Source organism: Carcharodon carcharias, chromosome 11, assembly GCF_017639515.1.
Source record: "Carcharodon carcharias isolate sCarCar2 chromosome 11, sCarCar2.pri, whole genome shotgun sequence".
Taxonomy (NCBI): Eukaryota; Metazoa; Chordata; class Chondrichthyes; order Lamniformes; family Lamnidae; genus Carcharodon; species Carcharodon carcharias.
The window spans coordinates 126503634-126522219 of NC_054477.1; the positions used below are offsets into that span (position 1 = coordinate 126503634).

At 47.2% G+C, this 18586-nt stretch overlaps 1 protein-coding gene across 1 annotated transcript in view; it reads right to left on the bottom strand.

Moving 5' to 3' along the window:
• LOC121284271 (claudin-10-like) overlaps positions 1 to 18586 on the bottom strand; it is an 86786-nt gene that overhangs the window by 23823 nt on the left and 44377 nt on the right. Inside the window, exons 3-4 of the mRNA XM_041199617.1 lie at positions 9490 to 9565; positions 4681 to 4788 (exon numbers count right to left, since the gene is read on the bottom strand). Of these exons, the coding sequence (XP_041055551.1) occupies positions 4681 to 4788; positions 9490 to 9565 (184 nt within the window). The remainder of the gene's footprint in view (positions 1 to 4680; positions 4789 to 9489; positions 9566 to 18586) is intronic.

The window sequence follows — 18586 nt, forward strand, 5'->3', positions numbered from 1 at the left end:
CCTACCTCCCAGCCTATCTCCACTGGGCTGGGAAAATTCTGGCCCTTCTACCAGTGTAAGTCAAAATTTTCTTTTGCTTTCTTTCGCCAACATATTGTTAAATTAATGTCCCTTTAAGTGTTGTATGCTAATTATCCATCAGCAAGCCTCTACCTAATCAGGGCCCTGGTCCAAACGTTGGGGAAGATGGTAGTGTAGGGGTAGTGTAGTGGTAATGTCACTGGCCTAATATTCCAAAAGCCAAGGCTAATACTGATGGTTTTAAATGCCACCGTGGCAGTTGCTGGAATTTAAATTCAATGAATAAAAGAATGTGAAGCTAGTCATATGAAGCTGTCCCTTGCTGCTGGTACATGGTGGTCTCTGCTGACACCTTGACTTTGCAGGGTTGGTGTCTGCTTTGGAGCTTCTGAAACCACATGTCATTATGGTGGTGAACTCCAGCAGACAGCTTGGGTCGCCATTTGCATCAGTCGTCAGCTAAAATTTCGCGCTTGCCATGATTGCTGCTGAGGGCTTTCATGTCTCTTTTGACAGTATCCCTGAATTGGAACTCTGGGCACAGGCTGCCTCCATGTATAGCATCTCCTTGAGGGTTCAGTCCTTGGGCCCCAACTATTTACAATCTATATTAATGACTTGGATTCAGGGATAGAAGGTACTATAGTTAAATTTGCAGATGACACCAAAATAGATGGGAAAGTAAGTTGCAATGAAGAAATAAATTTACAAATGGATATGGATAGGTTAGATGAATGGGCCAATATTTGCCGAATGGAGTTTAACGTGGATAAGTGTGAGGTTATCCATTTTTGGTTGGAAGAATAAAAAGGCGGCTTATTATTTAAATGGAGAGAAACTTCAGAATGCTTCAGTACAGAGGGATCTGGGTGTCCTCGTGCGTGAATCGCTGAAAGCTAGTATGCAGGTAGAGCAGGTAATAAGGAAGGCGATTGGAATTTTGGCATTTATTGTTAAAGGAATAGAGTATAAGTTCGGGAAGTGTGGTTGCAACTGTACAGGGCATTGGTGAGATCACACCTGGACAGTTTTGGTCCCCTTATTTGCGGAAGGATGTAGTTGCATTGAAGACGGTTCAGAAGAGGTTCACTAGATTGATTCCAGAGATGCAGAGCTTGCCTTATGAGGACAGATTAAGCAGTTTAGGCCTATACTCTCTAGAGTTTAGAAGGATGAGAGGAGATCTAATTGAGGTATATAAGATGCTAAAGGGGATAGACAAAATAGACGTGGAGCGGATGTTTCCCCTTGTGGGGCATTCTAGAACGAGAGGCCATAGCTTTATGCTAAGGGGTGGTAGATTTAAATCAGAGATGAGGAGGAATTACTTTTCTCAAAGGGTCGTGATTCTGTGGAATTCACTACCTCAGAGTGCAATGGATGCCGGGACGCTGAATAAACTTAAGGAGGAGATAGATTTTAAATTAGTAGCGGCTTGAAAGGTTATGGGTAGAGGGTGGGAAATTGGAGTTGAGGCCAAAATGAGATCAGCCATGATTGTATTGAATGGTGGGGCAGCTCGAGGGGCTGAATTGCCTACTCCTGCTCCTAGTTCTTATGTTCTTAGTTCTTATGTTATGTTCTCCTTGGGGATGTGGCCATTTTCCATCCTGTGCACATGTCCAAATAAACAAAGCCTTCTTTGCTTGATTAGTGCTAGTATAATGGGCCTGTTTTCCCCAGAAAAGATTGCATCATTGGTGACTGTATTTTCCATGTATTGTTAGACATAAACAAAAATCTTGACAGAAAATGGATTTCTGGATAAGTAATCAGCTAGCTGAAAATTAAATCATTCTGAGACATTAGTAATGATATAACCCTCTGCCATGATGGATGTGAGAAAGTAGATCATTCATTTGAATATTTGATTCAGATTTTAATTATTTCCTTTCATGCAGTTATTATTCCCTGTATAAATGTAAATGATTCTGCAATTTCATGTATAACATGACAAATAATTAGGAACTCACGCAGCTGAGCGATGATCTGACTTTTGGAGATAAACTAGCTGATGAGATCCTTACCTGGGCCTAGTTTTTAATAATGCTATCCTTGTTTTTCAAATGATAAATGTGCAACTAATGCCCCGAGGTGGCAGAAGTGCACTGCTCACCAAATTCGTTTTGGCAACAAATGGGCATCCAGAGTCAACACTTGAAACAGCTGTTAGTTCCTTTGAATGTAGAAATAAAGGATGTAATGCCAGTTTGAGGTGTCCTGAGCTAGATGCATTGCCCTGAACATGCCAGGCCAGATGGGTTCAGGCAAATCAGACCTATTTGCAGCCTAACCATAGTCACTAAAGAGTGTCAGCAAAAAGCAGGTGAAAAAATACCAACCTGAATGCGCTGCAGGAGAACACCAAACAGTTACATATTAAAAACACAGGCTTCTACAAACCACTGTTCAATTTCCTCTGCATCCCCAACCATCACACTCAAGATCATGGCCTTGACACTCACTTCTTCAATTCTACCATCAGTGGCTTGACTCTTCAGATCACAGGCTCAACTTCCTCCTGATCATTGGCTGGATCCCTTCCGATTGCAGGCTCAATCCCTTCCGATCACAGGGTTCACTCCCTGCCCTCCCCCACCTCTGATTGCAGGTTTGATCCCTCCTGATTACAGGCACAATCCCTTCTGGTCACAGCCACGATCTCTCCTGATCACAGGATCAATCCCTTCTGATCACAGGATTCACTCCCTGCACTCCCCCCCCCACCCAACCTCTGATTGCAGGTTTGATCCCCTTTGATCGCAGGCTCAGCCCTTCCTGATCACAGGCTTGATCTCTCCTGATTACAGGCTTGATCCCTCTTGATTGCAGACTCATCCCTTCTGGTCACAGGCTCGATCCCTCGTGATCGCAGGCTTGACCCCCTGTGAATGCAGGCTCGATCCCTCCCAATCCTTCCTGATCACAGGCTCAACCTCCACCTGATCAAAGGCTCAATCCCTACTGATCACAGGCTTGATCCCTTCTGATCACAGGCTCAATCCCTTCTGATCACATGCCTGACCCCTCCTGATTGCAGGCCCAATCCCTCCTGATCACAGGCTCAGTCCCTCATGATTACAGGCTCAATCCCTCCTGATCCAAGGATTTACCTCCTCCTGATCACTGACTCATTCCTTCCTGATCACAGATCCAATCTCCCCCTGATCAAAGGCTCAATCCCTCCTTATCACAGACTTGATCCCTCCTAATCGCAGGCTCAAACCCTCCAAATTAGCCTCGACCCTTCCTGATCGCAGGTGCGATCCATCATAATCACAGTCTTGATCCCTCCTGATCACAGACCCAAATCCTCCTGATCGCAGGCTCCATCCCCCCGATCGCAGGCTCCATCCCCCTGATCGCAGGCTCCATCCCCCTGATCGCAGGCTCCATCCCCCTGATCACAGACTCAAATTCCCCTGATCACAGACTCAAATCCCCCTGATCGCAGACTCAAATCCCCCTGATCGCAGGCTCCATCCCCCTGATCGCAGGCTCCATCTCCCTGATCGCAGGCTCCATCTCCCTGATCGCAGGCTCCATCCTCCTGATCGCAGGCTCCATCCCCCTGATCGCAGGCTCCATCCCCCTGATCGCAGGCTCAAATCCCCCCGATCGCAGGCTCCATCCCCCCGATCGCAGGCTCCATCCCCCCGATCGCAGGCTCCATCCCCCTGATCGCAGGCTCAAATCCCCCCGATCGCAGGCTCCATCCCCCTGATCGCAGACTCAAATCCCCCTGATCGCAGACTCAATCCCCCTGATCGCAGGCTCCATCTCCCTGATCGCGGGCTCTATCTTCCTGATTGCAGGCTCCATCCCCCTGATCGCAGGCTCCATTTCCCTGATCGCAGGCTCAATCCCCTTAATCGCAGGCTTAATCACTTCTGATTGCAAACTCAATCTCTATTTATCATAGACTTGATCCCTCCTGATTGCAAGCTTAATCCCTGCTGATCACAGACTTGATCCCTCCTGATCACAGGCTCAAATCCTCCTCATCACAGGCTTCACCTCCACCTGATCGCTGGCTCAATCCCCCCCGATTGTAGATTTAATCACTTCTGATTGCAAGCTCAATCCCTACTGATCACAGACTTGATCCCTCCTGATGGCAAGCTCGATCCCACCCGATCACATGCTTAATCCCACCTGATTGGAGGCTCGATTCCTCCTTATCAGTCCTGATCCCTCCTGATCACAGGCTCAACCAATTGATACAGGCTTGATCCTCTTGATCACAAGCTTTATACCTCCTGATTTAGATTTGAATCCTGCTGATCACAGGCTTGATCCATCCTGATCGCAGACTCGATCCACACTGATCGCTGGCTCAATCCACACTGATTGCTAGCTTGACCCCCTTCCTGATCACCACTTTATCCCCTCCTGATCGCTGCCTTCACCCCTTCACAATCTTCCCTCCTGATCAGCCATCAATGGAAATAAAAATAAAGGAGACATAAAATGAGCTGACAATTAACTATCACCTGTTTCACATGATCAGCCCTATCGTGCTGCAGCTGGATGAGAATCTCACACACCAATGAGACTGGAACTGTGACAACATAAATCCTTAAAAACTGTCCCTGGATTGTAATAGTAACTAGGTGTCCTTTTCCTCTGTACTTTCAAGAAAGTTTAATCAATGTTTACCTTTGGGAGTGTTTATCTTCAGCCACTGACAAGCAAAAACTCAAACCACCCAAGAGGTAAAGGGTTGCACCAGCCCAGCCGCTGAATAAAGCAGTTCCTAATTCATATCTGTAGAGGCAAAATACACACGCCAATTATTTATTTAAGGAAACTCTTCAATTATCTGTAATCTTACATTGTGGTCTTTATTAAAGGATTGTTCTTTCACAAAGGACTCCTAGGGATGAAAGAAAGTTATTATACCATTGTAGAAATAAAGCACATTTGTGCTGTCTCACTTTCCGTGGCATTAAAAAAAAATCATTGCAACAATGAAAAAATTAGACAATGCCACCATTTGGAGTATACTGTTGACATTGTTTTCATTACGGATCATGTTTTAGCTATTCTGTCACTTATGGTAGGGACAGGATAATGCTGACTAATTGCTCAATGGTCACTGATAGACCACAAATAAAGCAAGGAGCTTGATTCATTTTACTACACAGGGCACAGTACATGCAAAATAGTATTCATTACTTGATCTGTGCATATTTTAACAGAGCCTGAGAGCTTGGAAACTGGACTTATCTGATAAATCACTAGAACATTCCTTTATGTTTTATTCAGAACAATCTTGCAAATCATACATATTTTCCAAATATAATTGAAAGGTACTGAAAGAGGCTTCATTTCATAGTTCCAAAATTTTATTCTATATATTTGTAGAACATGCAGACACAAAGTGAAAGTACCTTAAAAAGGCCATAAAAAAATCAAGCACTGGGTTTTATTTCTAGAAGGATAGGTATGAAAAGTAGGGAACTTATGCTAAACCTGTATTGTACCTAGGTTAGACCACACTTTCAGAGAAAAATGTGCAGTTCCGATCGCCGTATTATAAAAAGGATATAGAGGTACTGGAAAGGGTGCAGAGTAGATTTACAAGGATGATACTAGAAATGTGTGGGTATACATATCAGGGAAGGATTGACAGGCTGAAAAGAGAAGGCTGAGGGGTGACCTAATAGAGGTCTGTAAATTATGAATGGTTTTTATACAGTGGATATAGAGTTCTCTGTTTACATTTGTGGGGAAGAGTAGAATTCAAGGCCATCAATATAAGATAGTCACCAAGAAATCCAACAGAGAATTTAGAAGAAACTTCTTCCCAAAGAGTAGTGAGAATGTGGAACTCGCTACCACAGGGAAAGGTTGAAGTGAATATTATAGATGCATTTAAAGGGAAGCTAAACAAGAAGGAGAAGGGACTAGAGGGTTACAAGAGATACATTTAGAGGAGGAAAGATGGAAGGATGCTCAAGTGGAACATAAATGTAGGCATGGACTGTAGGTTGGGTTGAATGGCCCGCTTCTGTGCTTTATATCCTAGGTAATCCTATGTATAATTTTAATGTGTGCTATGTCCACAGATGGTTGAAAGTACATGAGCCAAGGCTCAGTTGGTGACACACGTGCCTCTGAGTCACATGATTGTGGGTTCAAGATCCTCTCCAGGTCTGGAACACAAAAATCAGTTCTTACTCCAGTGGAGGACTGAGGGAGCTGCTGCACTGTTGCAGGTGCCATTTTTCAGATGTTCTAATAAAATGAGGTTTAGAGTGGAATCATCTGTGCCCACTGGCATCGGGCATGTTTGCTGGCATGAGTGGACAATACGCTGAGAAGGCCAAAAATTAGTTTCATGATGCTATGAAACCAGTTTGCAATCGTTCACTCAGCCCGTTGATGGCGGGCCGCGTTTCCCACCATTGGAGTTTGGGAACCTCATTGTAATATATCTGCATAAGGCTAACCTGCCAATCTCACCAACCACCACCGCCCCCCACCCCCCCCCCCACCCCTCCTCCCCAGCTAGATCGTCTGCCCACATCAGCGTGTGATCACAACAGCATATATAAGGCATGCACTGGCAGGCTGCACTTTAGGGGAACTCAGGTGAGTGCACAGTAATGTTGTGGAGCGCTGGCGAGGAATGCCTGTTGGACTTCAAGGTAAAGGCACGTTGAGGGGAGCAAAGGCTGCCCTGCAGTTGGGGTAACTTTGGGGAAGGACAAAGGCTGCTCTGCAGTTGAAGATAGCGCAGAAGTGAATGCGGGGTTGGGGGAGGATCGGGCGAGGGAAGTAGCCACACATTAGGGACAACTTATATGAAGTACCCATTCCTCTGCAGCTACGATATTTCAGGCGCAGCCACAATGATGTGATTGAAGTCAGGCCTCTAGTTTATTCGCCCACTCAAGCAACACAGAGGCATCAAAGTGCCACCAAGTGCTGCAGAGCTTTTCACCCCTCAGGCACAGACTGCAAACTAATGAGAATTTTAGTTGACTGCATAACAGTGGGACAATTGAACACTTTGTCAAATTTCCTTACTAAAGCCAGCCATGCAGCAGTCACTGGTGGAGGTGCTCACAGCCCCTTTCAATGTCATCATCCCGGTTTAGACCAGTCTCCCTCATGGTTCAAGCTAACAGTGCAGCTTTACAATGCGGTTAGGAGAATACCTGTGCCTGAGCTGAGAGCATAGCATGCAGTCCAATGGGCAAAGCTGCCGCCAATTGGTCATGTGGAGTGCGGCGGAGGAAGTGGAGTTTTGGGCAGCCATGCAGTGTACTAAACTTGGCCAACCAAGTGGTGGCCAGCACTCTCCAGGATGCGTTAAAGGGCCTTCAAACTTAACCAAGAGAGGTTCTTAGTACACCCAAGCAAACCCATGCGTTTCTCTCTTTCATCTTGCAGGACGAGTACATTAGGAGCATGGAGCCTGGTGAACTAGCTGTATATGTTGCGGCGTACAAAGACTGAAGATGACAGAGAAGAGATTGACTGAGGCACCTGACTGCACAGAGGGAGGAGCAACACCCCCTGGAAGAAGGGGTGGCTAGGGCCTTCGCACATGCCACAGAAGAGCCACAGCGAGCCATTGCTAGCTAGACCCAGGATCTTTAGAAACTGCTTTTCATTCCTGCAGATGATTGAGAACTAATGTCACTGAAGACTGCGCATGACTAGGGAACTGGTCAGTCACGTCTGCCAGATACTGTAGGATTTGGTGCCACGGGGACATGGAGGGCATCCACTGCCAGTGGCTGTGAAAGTGAGTGGCACACAATTTCTATGCCAGTGACTCCTTTCAGGGCTCCAAAGGTGACCTCTGTCGGATGTCACAAGCCTCCACCCACAAATACATCAATGAGCTCACAGAAGCCTTCTTCGTGAGGGCACAAACTTTGTGCCTTTCGCCCAGGATTAGGACAACCAGAATGCAAGAGCAATTGGATTTTCCCAGATCTCTGGTTTCCCAAGGTTCCAGGTGCCATCAACTGTACTCACTTGGCGCTTAGATCTCCATCGTAACATGTGGTCAACTATATCAACCGCAAGGGATTCCATTCACTGAATGTGCAGCTGATATGCAACCACCATAAACTCATCCTGCAGGTATGTGCACTGTTTCCAGGGAGTGCGCACGACTCCTACATTCTCAGCCAGCCACAGATCCCTGACAAGTTCCAAGGTTCACAGAGGCTGCAGGGTTAGCTCCTCAGGAACAAGGGCTACCCACAGAGGACGTGGCTGATGATACCTGTGCGGCGGCTTCAGACTGCAGCAGAGCGAAGATATAATGTGGCTCATGCTGCAACTCGTAACTGAGTGGAGCAAACCATTGGGATGCTGAAAATGAGGTTCCGATGCCTGGACCCTTCTGGTGGAGCCCTGCAATATAGTCCACAGAGTGTGTCATGCATCATCATTGTTTGCTACGTCCTTTACAACCTGGTGCTGCAACGGGTGAGGAAGCTGGCTGAGGAGGAGATGCAGGAGCTGGAGGTCTCCTCCAATGAGAAGGAAGCTGACAGTGATGAGGGTGTGGAGGTCCTCAAAGGCGACGATGACGGCGATGAAGCTGTCGCACAGGCCAAATGAGGCATGCGCACTCAGGAGGCCTTTGTAGCTGCTAGATTTGTGGACAATGATGATGACATGCAGTGAGGAGCTACCATAAGATCATCACATTGCACCTGTGAATATTTGACTTCAGTCTGGCTTATGGCAGCACCACATACCTTCTGTGAAAATGCCCTTGTCATGGAGATGCAGCACAGGGCCTAATAGTTGCTCGATTGCAGGAGGATGATGATGACATGCAGTGAGGACACTCCAAAAATCTTCACGTAGTCTCTGTGAATGTCTAACTCCTACCTGGCCAAGGGCAGCTTGCTTGCACTCTGTAATCAGGGTCATATCATAGAGATCCAGACATGAAACTTTCAAATCATCTGATCCTTTGTCTGCCTTCAGCACCTGACCCCTTCAGGAGCACAGAATCAGTGGTCACAGATCCTGAAGAGATGGGGGCCAGACCCACCTTAAAGGTTCTGAGAGCACACAGAGAGAATGATAGAAGTTCTGTCCATTAACGCTTGCTTCTCTCCATTGATGTGTCTGACCTGCTGAGTATTAGATAAATCAAAAAATCCCATAAATATTAGAAACCCAAGATGCATCAGCCTTTGTCATTTTATTGGTGATTCCATCAGTTCCTCGAAGAATTTTGTCCCAATGTTTATTCCCTCATTCCTATTTATAAGGAATATTTATAGTTTTTACTCCCATTGTGTTCTGTTCCCACAGTACTATCAGAGCACAACTTGTAAAATATGCCTTTGACATTTTTTATAACTATGTAAATAAAACCTTTGCACGCTTCACAAAGCTGCAGTAAAAGCCACAGATCAAGAAATCACAGAAAAAGGTTTAGTCAGTCAATCGTAATAAGTTCCAACATGGAAATTAAATACTTACTTTGACATTATGGGGTCATAATGCTCTAAGATAATGTGATGTGCATACCATGAACAAGCAACCAATGGTGCCAACCCTATGAAGTACAGAAATAATGTTAATATAACATATTTTAAAAAACACCTCCAAACATACATAAAAGATCTGTTGCTCCATCAGGTCTGTCTCATTCAGCCTTCTTGGAACTAGGTAATATAATCCCCAATGTTCCCTCCCACTCACTGGCAGCTGTTTAATACTCTGGCAGGGCAAAAAAAGATTTCAAAAATCTTGGGCCAAATCTGGGAAATTCCTCTCCAACTGCTAAAGGCAATCAAAAATGAGGTCCAGGAGATTACAATGACTATAAAGTAAATTACCCAACATCTCACCTACCTTTAGTACTCAGTGGTATCAGGCTCCTCCAGGAACTTGACCAGCTCTCTTTGAACAATTGCGGCAAATCTGCATCCATTGCATGAGCTCGCAACTTATTTCAAAGTTCAATAGCTTTCTGAGAAAATAAAAATTTCCTAAAATTTCTCCGAATGTTATGCTTACATAGCTTATATGCATGCCCCATCACTCTGCCTAATTTATCTAATTCAAATAATCTGTTTAAAAGTACACTGTCTAATCCCTTCAACATTTTGAATACTTCAAACACTTCTCTCCAAAGTCTATGCTTTCTCAGAGTTTATGCAAAAATTGGCTCACAAAATGAAAGTATGTGGAATGGGAGGCAACTTAGGTAGGGAATTGGTTAGGAGGTAGGAGAAAGATAGTCAGGATAATGGGTATGTACTCTACTTGGTAGTTTGTGTCCAAGGATCTTTACTGAACCTTCAGGTTTTCACTATATTTACAAATTACTTAGATGAGTAGGAATTAGAGAGACATATATCCAAGTTTACAAATGATATTAATTTAGGTGGCAGAGTAAATTATGTACATAGGATCAGAAAATTGCAAAAGAGATAACACTGAAAGATTAAGTGAGTGGGGAAAGCTGTGGCAGATGGAGTTCTACCTGGGAAGTGTGAGGATATCCACATCGGATCAAAGGAGGATAGATAGAGGAGGAATATTTGCTAAATTCTGAGAAGCTAGAAACTGTGGGAGAGAAAGAGATTTAGGGGTCCAGGCACTGATCATAAAAGCTAGTGAACAGGTACAAAACCTAAACGGGTTAATGGAATGTTAATCTTCATCTCGGGGTGGGGGGGGTCTACATTACAAAGGGGTGGAAGTTGTGATTTTTGATGATGCTCTGGTTTAAGGTGATTAAAGAATTTATTACAATAGATAAAGAGATGTTATTTGCTCTGAGTGGGGTGGGGGTCTAGAACCAGGGGGTTTAAACTTTAAATCATAAGTAAGCCATTCAGGCTGATGGCAGGAAGCACTTCACATAAAGGACTTCTGAAACCCTCTTCTGTGTTGAGGCTGTGAATTGAAAGTTTCAAAACAGCTTCATAGATTTTTATTAGTTAAGGGCATTAAGGGATATGGAAATAACTCAGATAAATGGTGGTTAGTTACAGATCAGCCTTGACTTTGCTGAATGGCAGAATAGCTTTGAGGGGTTGAATGGCCTCTTCCCATTCCTATGTTCCTCGAGGTAAAAGGCGGAGCTCCTTGAGCCTATTGTGATAATTTTTGTTCTTTAAACTAATTATTAAATAAAGTGACCTTCCTCTCAATATTTTTTAAGGCCTCAACAGTGCCCACATGGATTTTAAATGATCATTTGGCTGTATGTTTAACCTTTAAGTCAAAAGGAGATGAAATCTAGTCTTCTATACAAGCAAAACACTGTGGATGCTGGAAATCTGAAATAAAAACAGAAAATGCTGGAAATAATCAGCAGGTCTGGCAGCATCTGTGGAGAGAGAAAAGAGTTAATGCTTTGTTTTGAATTTGACTCTTCTTCACAAATGAAGGGAGTGGGGGGTGGCAGTGGGGGTGGAGAAAGATGGTGGCATAGTGGTAATGTCACTGGTCAAGTAAATCAGAGGCCCAGACTAATGCTCCGCCACGGCAGCTGATAGAATTTAAACTCAATTAATAAATCTGGAATTGAAAGCTAGTCTCAGTAATGGTGACTATGGGCAGAATTTTCTGTTGTGGGGGAGGCAGAGCGGTTGCGGATGCGGGCAGGTTTGGATCTGATCACCGCCACTTAAGGCCTGCCTAGCATATTTGCCGACTCCCATGGATAACGGGAGCGTGCAGGTGGGTAGCGGGCGTGCACAGACCACCGGGCCCAATGGCGACCGGCAGTCTTTTTTAAAGAAGGCCTGGCAGCCTCCTGTCGGCTGCTGACATAGGCCAGTTCGAGGGTGCACCACAGGGGGTCGGCTGAGCAGGGCAGGCTGGAGGGAAAGGCAGAGGAGCAGGGTAGGCTGCAGGGTCTGTTACAGGAGGAGGACAGGCTGCAGGGTCTGTTACAGGAGGAGGACAGGCTGCAGGGTCTGTTACAGGAGGAGGGCAGGCTGCAGGGTCTGTTACAGGAGGAGGGCAGGCTGCAGGGTCTGTTACAGGAGGAGGACAGGCTGCAGGGTCTGCTACAGGAGGAGGACAGGCTGCAGGGTCTGTTAGAGGAGGAGGACAGGCTGCAGGGTCTGCTACAGGAGCAGGGCAGGCTGCAGGGTCTGTTACAGGAGCAGGGCAGGCTACAGGGTCTGTTACAGGAGCAGGACAGGCTGCAGGGTCTGCCACAGGAGCAGGGCAGGCTGCAGGGTCTGTTACAGGAGGAGGACAGGCTGCAGGGTCTGTTACAGGAGGAGGGCAGGCTGCAGGGTCTGTTACAGGAGCAGGGCAGGCTGCAGGGTCTGTTACAGGAGCAGGGTAGGCCAGTGGGGGGGCCAATGCACCCCTCGTTTTTCAGATGAATGCCTTACTACCTTCCTCAAGGAGGTGGCAGCGCCGCGGGAGTGCTGGTCCCCCAGGATGGGAGGAAGAGGATCCCCACTTGACCAAACGTGCGTTTGGGTGGCGGAGGTGGTGAGCTCCTGCGACGTGGTGCAGCACACCTGGATCCAGTGCCGTAAGCTATTCAACGATTTGTTGCACTCTGGCAGGGTGAGTACCATGTTGGCATTGGGCATTTAACCCAGCAGGTAGCCTTACCCTTTGAACCACCCCCCACTAAGTCTGACTGTCGTGACTGCATTGAATCATGTAGGGCATTTTTCCTTTGCTGGGTGCGCAAGCAGATAGTGCCCATGCTTAGATCAGCCTGTGTGGTTCATGAGGAGATGAGTTCTCCTCTGCACCATGTGTTGCTCTTAGTCACACATGACTAGTCTGGGGCAACCTGCAGGAGATGCAGCGAGGTGCATACTCAGAACTCCAGTACATGTCCTATTCGGGGTGATGAAATGGTGGAAGGGGAGCCTCAAGGTGTCATGGCAAAGAGCCATCTGCTGCTCTCGACGCTGCACGTATTTGTGCATCCTTCCTATGGGTTCCTAAAGTGATGTACACAGCATGTGTCCAAGTTGGGGGTTGGGGAGCAGGTATACTATCTTTGTGTGAGTGATCAGCAGTAGCGGGGAGAGGAGGCACTGGAGGCCTGATATGGCCCACTGTGGTTGGGGTGCGGTGTGCACATGCAGAGTATATGTGCAGTTACCCGTAATGAATGGTGTCCTCTCTTTCTCAGGAGAAGAATGCTCATAATGCCTCGGACCGTGCAAGGACTCGAGCCGGCCAGGCACACCTCCTCATCTTAAGCAGATTCGAGCAAGAGACCCTTGAGCTGGAGAGCTCAACTGGTGTCAGTGAGGCTGGGGTGGAATGGCCAGGTATTTGAGGCCAACAGTGAGATCCGCAATGTCCTCCCAACATCCATAGCACTGATGATTGTTAAACTTGTTATTGTTGCAACATTGCTCGGTCATAGAGTGATAGAGTCAGAGGAGTGGAGCACAGAAGAAGGCCCTTCAGCCCATCGAGGGTGTGCGGGTCAAACACGTACCTAAGTATTCTAATCCCATTTTCCAGCACTAGGCCCATTGCCTTGTATGCCATGGCATCGCCAGTGCATATCCAAATACTTATTACATGTAATGAGGGTTTCCGCGTCTACCACCCTTTCAGGCAGTGAGTTCCAGATTCCCACCACCCTCTGTGTGCAAAAGTTGCTCATCACACCCCCTGTAAACTTCCTGCACCTTACCTTAAATCTGCGCCCCCTGGTTATTGATCCCTCCACCAAGGGGGAAAATTCCTTTCTGCCTACCCTATCACTGCCCCTCATAAGTTTATACACCTCAGTCATGTCCTCTCTCAATCTCCTCTGCTGCAGGGGAAATAACCCCAGTCTATGCAATCTCTCCTCATAAGTCAAACTCTCCAGGCCAAGCAACATCCTGGTAAACGTCCTCTGCACTCTCTCCACTGCAATCACATCCCACCCATAAAGCGCATTCCAGAACTGCACACAGAATAAAGCTGTGGCCCAAGTTGCGTTTTCTGCAGTTGGAACATTACCACCCTGCTCCTATATTCTATGCCTTGGCTAATAAAGGCAATTATGCCATTTGCCTTCTTAAACACCTTATGTACCTGTCCCGCTACCTTAAGGGACCAGTCGACACGCACACCAAGGTCCCTCTGATCTTCATTACTTCCCAGGGTCCTAACGTTCATCGTGTTTTCCTGTGTCTTGTTAATCCTGCCCAAGTGCATCACCTCACATTTATCCATATTAAATTCCATTTGGCACTCATCAACCTATCTGACCAACCCTTCTATATCCTCCTGTAATGTAAGGCTATCCTCCTCACTATTTGCCACCCCACCAATATTCATGTCAATTGGTTCTGGAAGGTTGAGCACATAATGAGCCAGGGGGATGGGGATGAAGTTTGTCAGTGTGTGCACACTAACTAATCCAGTGTCCTTGTTGTTCTTTTCAGCATCATCAGTGCATGGCCAACAGGAGGAGTGTCAGAGGCCCCCTCTCACACCTGAGGGCCCTCAAGTCTCACCAGCGTCACACCATTTCTGCGAGGCAGGCACCAGCACAGATACTAGCACCCCAGTGGGCATTGGAACATCGGCTAGTATCCCAAGGCACAGTGGAGAGGGCACTTCACATTCGCTGGAGGAGCTGGTAGAGACAGAGAGTGCCGATGGCGCCAGCAGTCGGATGACTGCAGGGGATCAGGCACATGCTCAGTCGATGCCTGATGATGTGCCTCTGGAGTCGTCCGCGATGCAGCAGCTGCAGGAAATGCGGTCGGGTGTGCAGGAACATCTCGGTGTGATACATGAGGCTATGCTTCGCTTGATGTCCGTGGTGGAGGAGTCTATGCGGATACTCACCGAAGCTATGAGCCATATATCCAAGCACCATGTGTCCTCCATGGAGAGAGTGGTGACTCTCGTGGAGTGCCTCCTCCAGGAGACCTGCCAGGGCTTCCTGGGGATGCGCTCAAACCAGCAAGCCCTCACATTGGCAATGAGCTCAGCTGCTCCCTGCCAGTGTGGGAGAAGGTTTGGACATCAAACTTCCCAGCTCGTTGCCCATCCATCCAGGGTGAGCAGGGAGGTCCGAGGCGAGAAGCTGCCTGTCATCTCTTCGGGCTCTTCTCACGGCACTCCGGATGAGGGCACCAGCTCCTCTGCCCCTCTCCTAGTGACCATATCATCTGGTGAGGCGGGGACGACTGGGGAGATAGCAGCTGTGGAACTGGCAGATCCCTCCCAGACTGGCCCAGCACAGGCTCCATGGGCCAGAGGATGACTGCTAAAGTCATTGAGGCCAACTGGACAGCAGAGTCAGCAGGCTGTCTCAGACGGCACTCCGAGCGATGGGGCAGCACCAAGATATAGCACCTGGAAATGTAAATGTAAGGCACCTTAGGCGCACCATGGGTTTCTCACTGGTGCTTTTGTGTTGGCCTGAGATTAGGTCCTCAGGATTTCTTTTTGCTTGATTAAAGTATTATTTAATAATTGGGAGAACTTCTGATTTGAAAATTAAAATTCAAATGTGTGGCAGTGTGCTTGCACACGAACAGGGGAGAGACCTTATCCTGAGTGAGCCAAAACAAGAGTGAATGTGGTATTGGCAATGTGGTGCATAGTGGGAACTCAGTGTAAAGGGCAAGAGGTGCTCTTTGCATTTTTTATTTGCTACCCAACTTCTTAAATCTTCAGAGACTGGTCTTGCCCTGCTGCAGCAGTAGAGGTTACAAGGAAAAGGAATGACTGGTAAGTAGTGGGTAAGGTCGGGTAAGTACTTACTACTTTTATCGCTTATAGTTTAAGGTCTTTTTGTGGTTTAAAGTTTGCATATTCTGTAGTAATGAGGATCAGGAAAGAAGGGCCCTAGAGTAATTGATTTAAAAGGTTTAATTTAAAGGGATAAGTCATGGCAGGAGAGCTCAAAGCCATGGCGTGCTCCGGGTGCTCCATGTGGGAAGCTGGGAACATTTCCAGTGCCCGGGACCAGCATGTGTGCCGGAAGTGTGTCCAGCTGCAGCTCCTGGAAGCTCAGGTTTCAGAGCAGGAATGGCAGCTGGGGACATTGTGGAGCATCCACGAGTCTGAGAGCATCGTGGATAGCACGTTTAGAGAGGTAGTCACACCACAGCTGAAGGGACTTGAGGAATAAAGGGAATGGGTGACCACCAGGCAGTACAAGAGAAACAGGCAGGTTGTTCAGGAGTCCCCTGGGACCTCGCTCGCAAATCGGTATCCAATTTTGGAAGCTGATGAGGGCACTGGTTCGTCCAGGGAGTGCAGAAAGAGCCAAGCTTCTGGCACCACAAGCAGACTGTCTGTATAAGATGGGAGGAAGAGAGTAAGAGCAATAGTAATAGGTAATTCTTTAGTCAGTGGAACAGATAGGCGCTACTGTGGTCATCAACATGACTCCAGGATGGTGTGTTGCCTAAACACAAACAGAATTACCTGGAAAAACTCAGCAGGTCTGGCAGCATCGGCGGAGAAGAAAAGAGTTGATGTTTCGAGTCTCATGACCCTTCGACAGAACTTGAGTTCGAGTCCAAGAAAGAGTTGAAATCTAAGCTGGTTTAAGGTGTGTGGGGGCGTGGGGGGGGCGGAGAGAGAGAGAGAGAGAGAGAAGTGGAGGGGTTGGTGTGGTTGTAGGGACAAACAATCAGTGATAGAAGCAGATCATCAAAAGATGTCACCAACAATAGAACAAAAGAACACATAGGTGTTAAAGTTGGTGATATTATCTAAACGAATGTGCTAATTAAGAATGGATGGTAGGGCACTCAAGGTATAGCTCTAGTGGGGGTGGGGAGAGCATAAAAGATTTAAAAATATTTAAAAATAATGGAAATAGGTGGGAAAAGAAAAATCTATATAATTTATTGGAAAAAAACAAAAGGAAGGGGGAAGCTGAAAGGGGGTGGGGATGGGGGAGGGAGCTCAAGACCTAAAGTTGTTGAATTCAATATTCAGTCCGGAAGGCTGTAAAGTGCCTAGTCGGAAGATGAGGTGTTGTTCCTCCAGTTTGCGTTGGGCTTCACTGGAACAATGCAGCAAGCCAAGGACAGACATGTGGGCAAGAGAGCAGGGTGGAGAATTAAAATGGCAAGCGACAGGGAGGTTTGGGTCATTCTTGCGGACAGACCGCGGGTGTTCTGCAAAGCGGTCGCCCAATTTACGTTTGGTCTCTCCAATGTAGAGGAGACCACACTGGGAGCAACGAATGCAGTAGACTAAGTTGGGGGAAATGCAAGTGAAATGCTGCTTCACTTGAAAGGAGTGTCCTCTGAAATGTCCTCCTTCTTCCTTAACCGAGGTTTTCCACCCACGGTCGTTGACAGGGCCCTCAACCGTGTCCGGCCCATCTCCCGCGCATCCGCCCTCACGCCTTTTCCTCCCTCCCAGAAACATGATAGGGTCCCCCTTGTCCTCACTTATCACCCCACCAGCCTCCGCATTCAAAGGATCATCCTCCGCCATTTCCGCCAACTCCAGCATGATGCCACCACCAAACCATCTTCCCTTCACCCCCCCCTATAGGCATTCCGTAGGGATCGCTCCCTCCGGGACACCCTGGTCCACTCCTCCATCACCCCCTACTCCTCAACCCCCTCCTATGGCACCACCCCATGCCCACGCAAAAGATGCAACACCTGCCCCTTCACTTCCTCTCTCCTCACCGTCCAAGGGCCCAAACACTCCTTTCAAGTGAAGCAGCATTTCACTTGCATTTCCCCCAACTTAGTGTACTGCATTCGTTGCTCCCAATGTGGTCTCCTCTACATTGGAGAGACCAAACGTAAATTGGGCGACCGCTTTGCAGAACACCTGCGGTCTGTCCGCAAGAATGACCCAAACCTCCCTGTCGCTTGCCATTTTAATTCTCCACCCTGCTCTCTTGCCCACATGTCTGTCCTTGGCTTGCTGCGTTGTTCCAATGAAGCCCAACGCAAACTGGATGAACAACACCTCATCTTCCAACTACGCACTTTACAGCCTTCCGGACTGAATACTGAATTCAACAACTTTAGGTCTTGAGCTCCCTCCTCCATCCCCACCCCCTTTCTATTTCCCCCTTCCTTTTGTTTTTTTCCAATAAATTATATAGATTTTCCTTTTCCCACCTATTTCCATTATTTTTAAATATTTTAAAATCTTTTATGCTCTCCCCACCCCCACTAGAGCTATACCTTGAGTGCCCTACCATCCATTCTTAATTAGCACATTCTTTTAGATAATATCACCAACTTTAACACCTATGTGTTCTTTTGTTCTATTGTTGATGACATCTTTTGATGATCTGCTTCTATCATTGCTTGTTTGTCCCTACAACCACACTACCCCCTCCACTTCTCTCTCTCTCTCTCTCTCTCTCTGCCCCCCCTCCCACACACCTTAAACCAGCTTATATTTCAACTCTTTCTTGGACTCGAACTCAAGTTCTGTCGAAGGGTCATGTGGACTCGAAACGTCAACTCTTTTCTTCTCCGCCGATGCTGCCAGACCTGCTGAGTTTTTCCAGGTAATTCTGGGTGTGTTGCCTCCCTGGTGCCAAGGTCCGGGATATCATTGAACGGCTGCAGATCATCCTAAAGGGCGAGGATGTTAAGGCAGAGGTCATGGGTACATGTTGGTACCAATGACA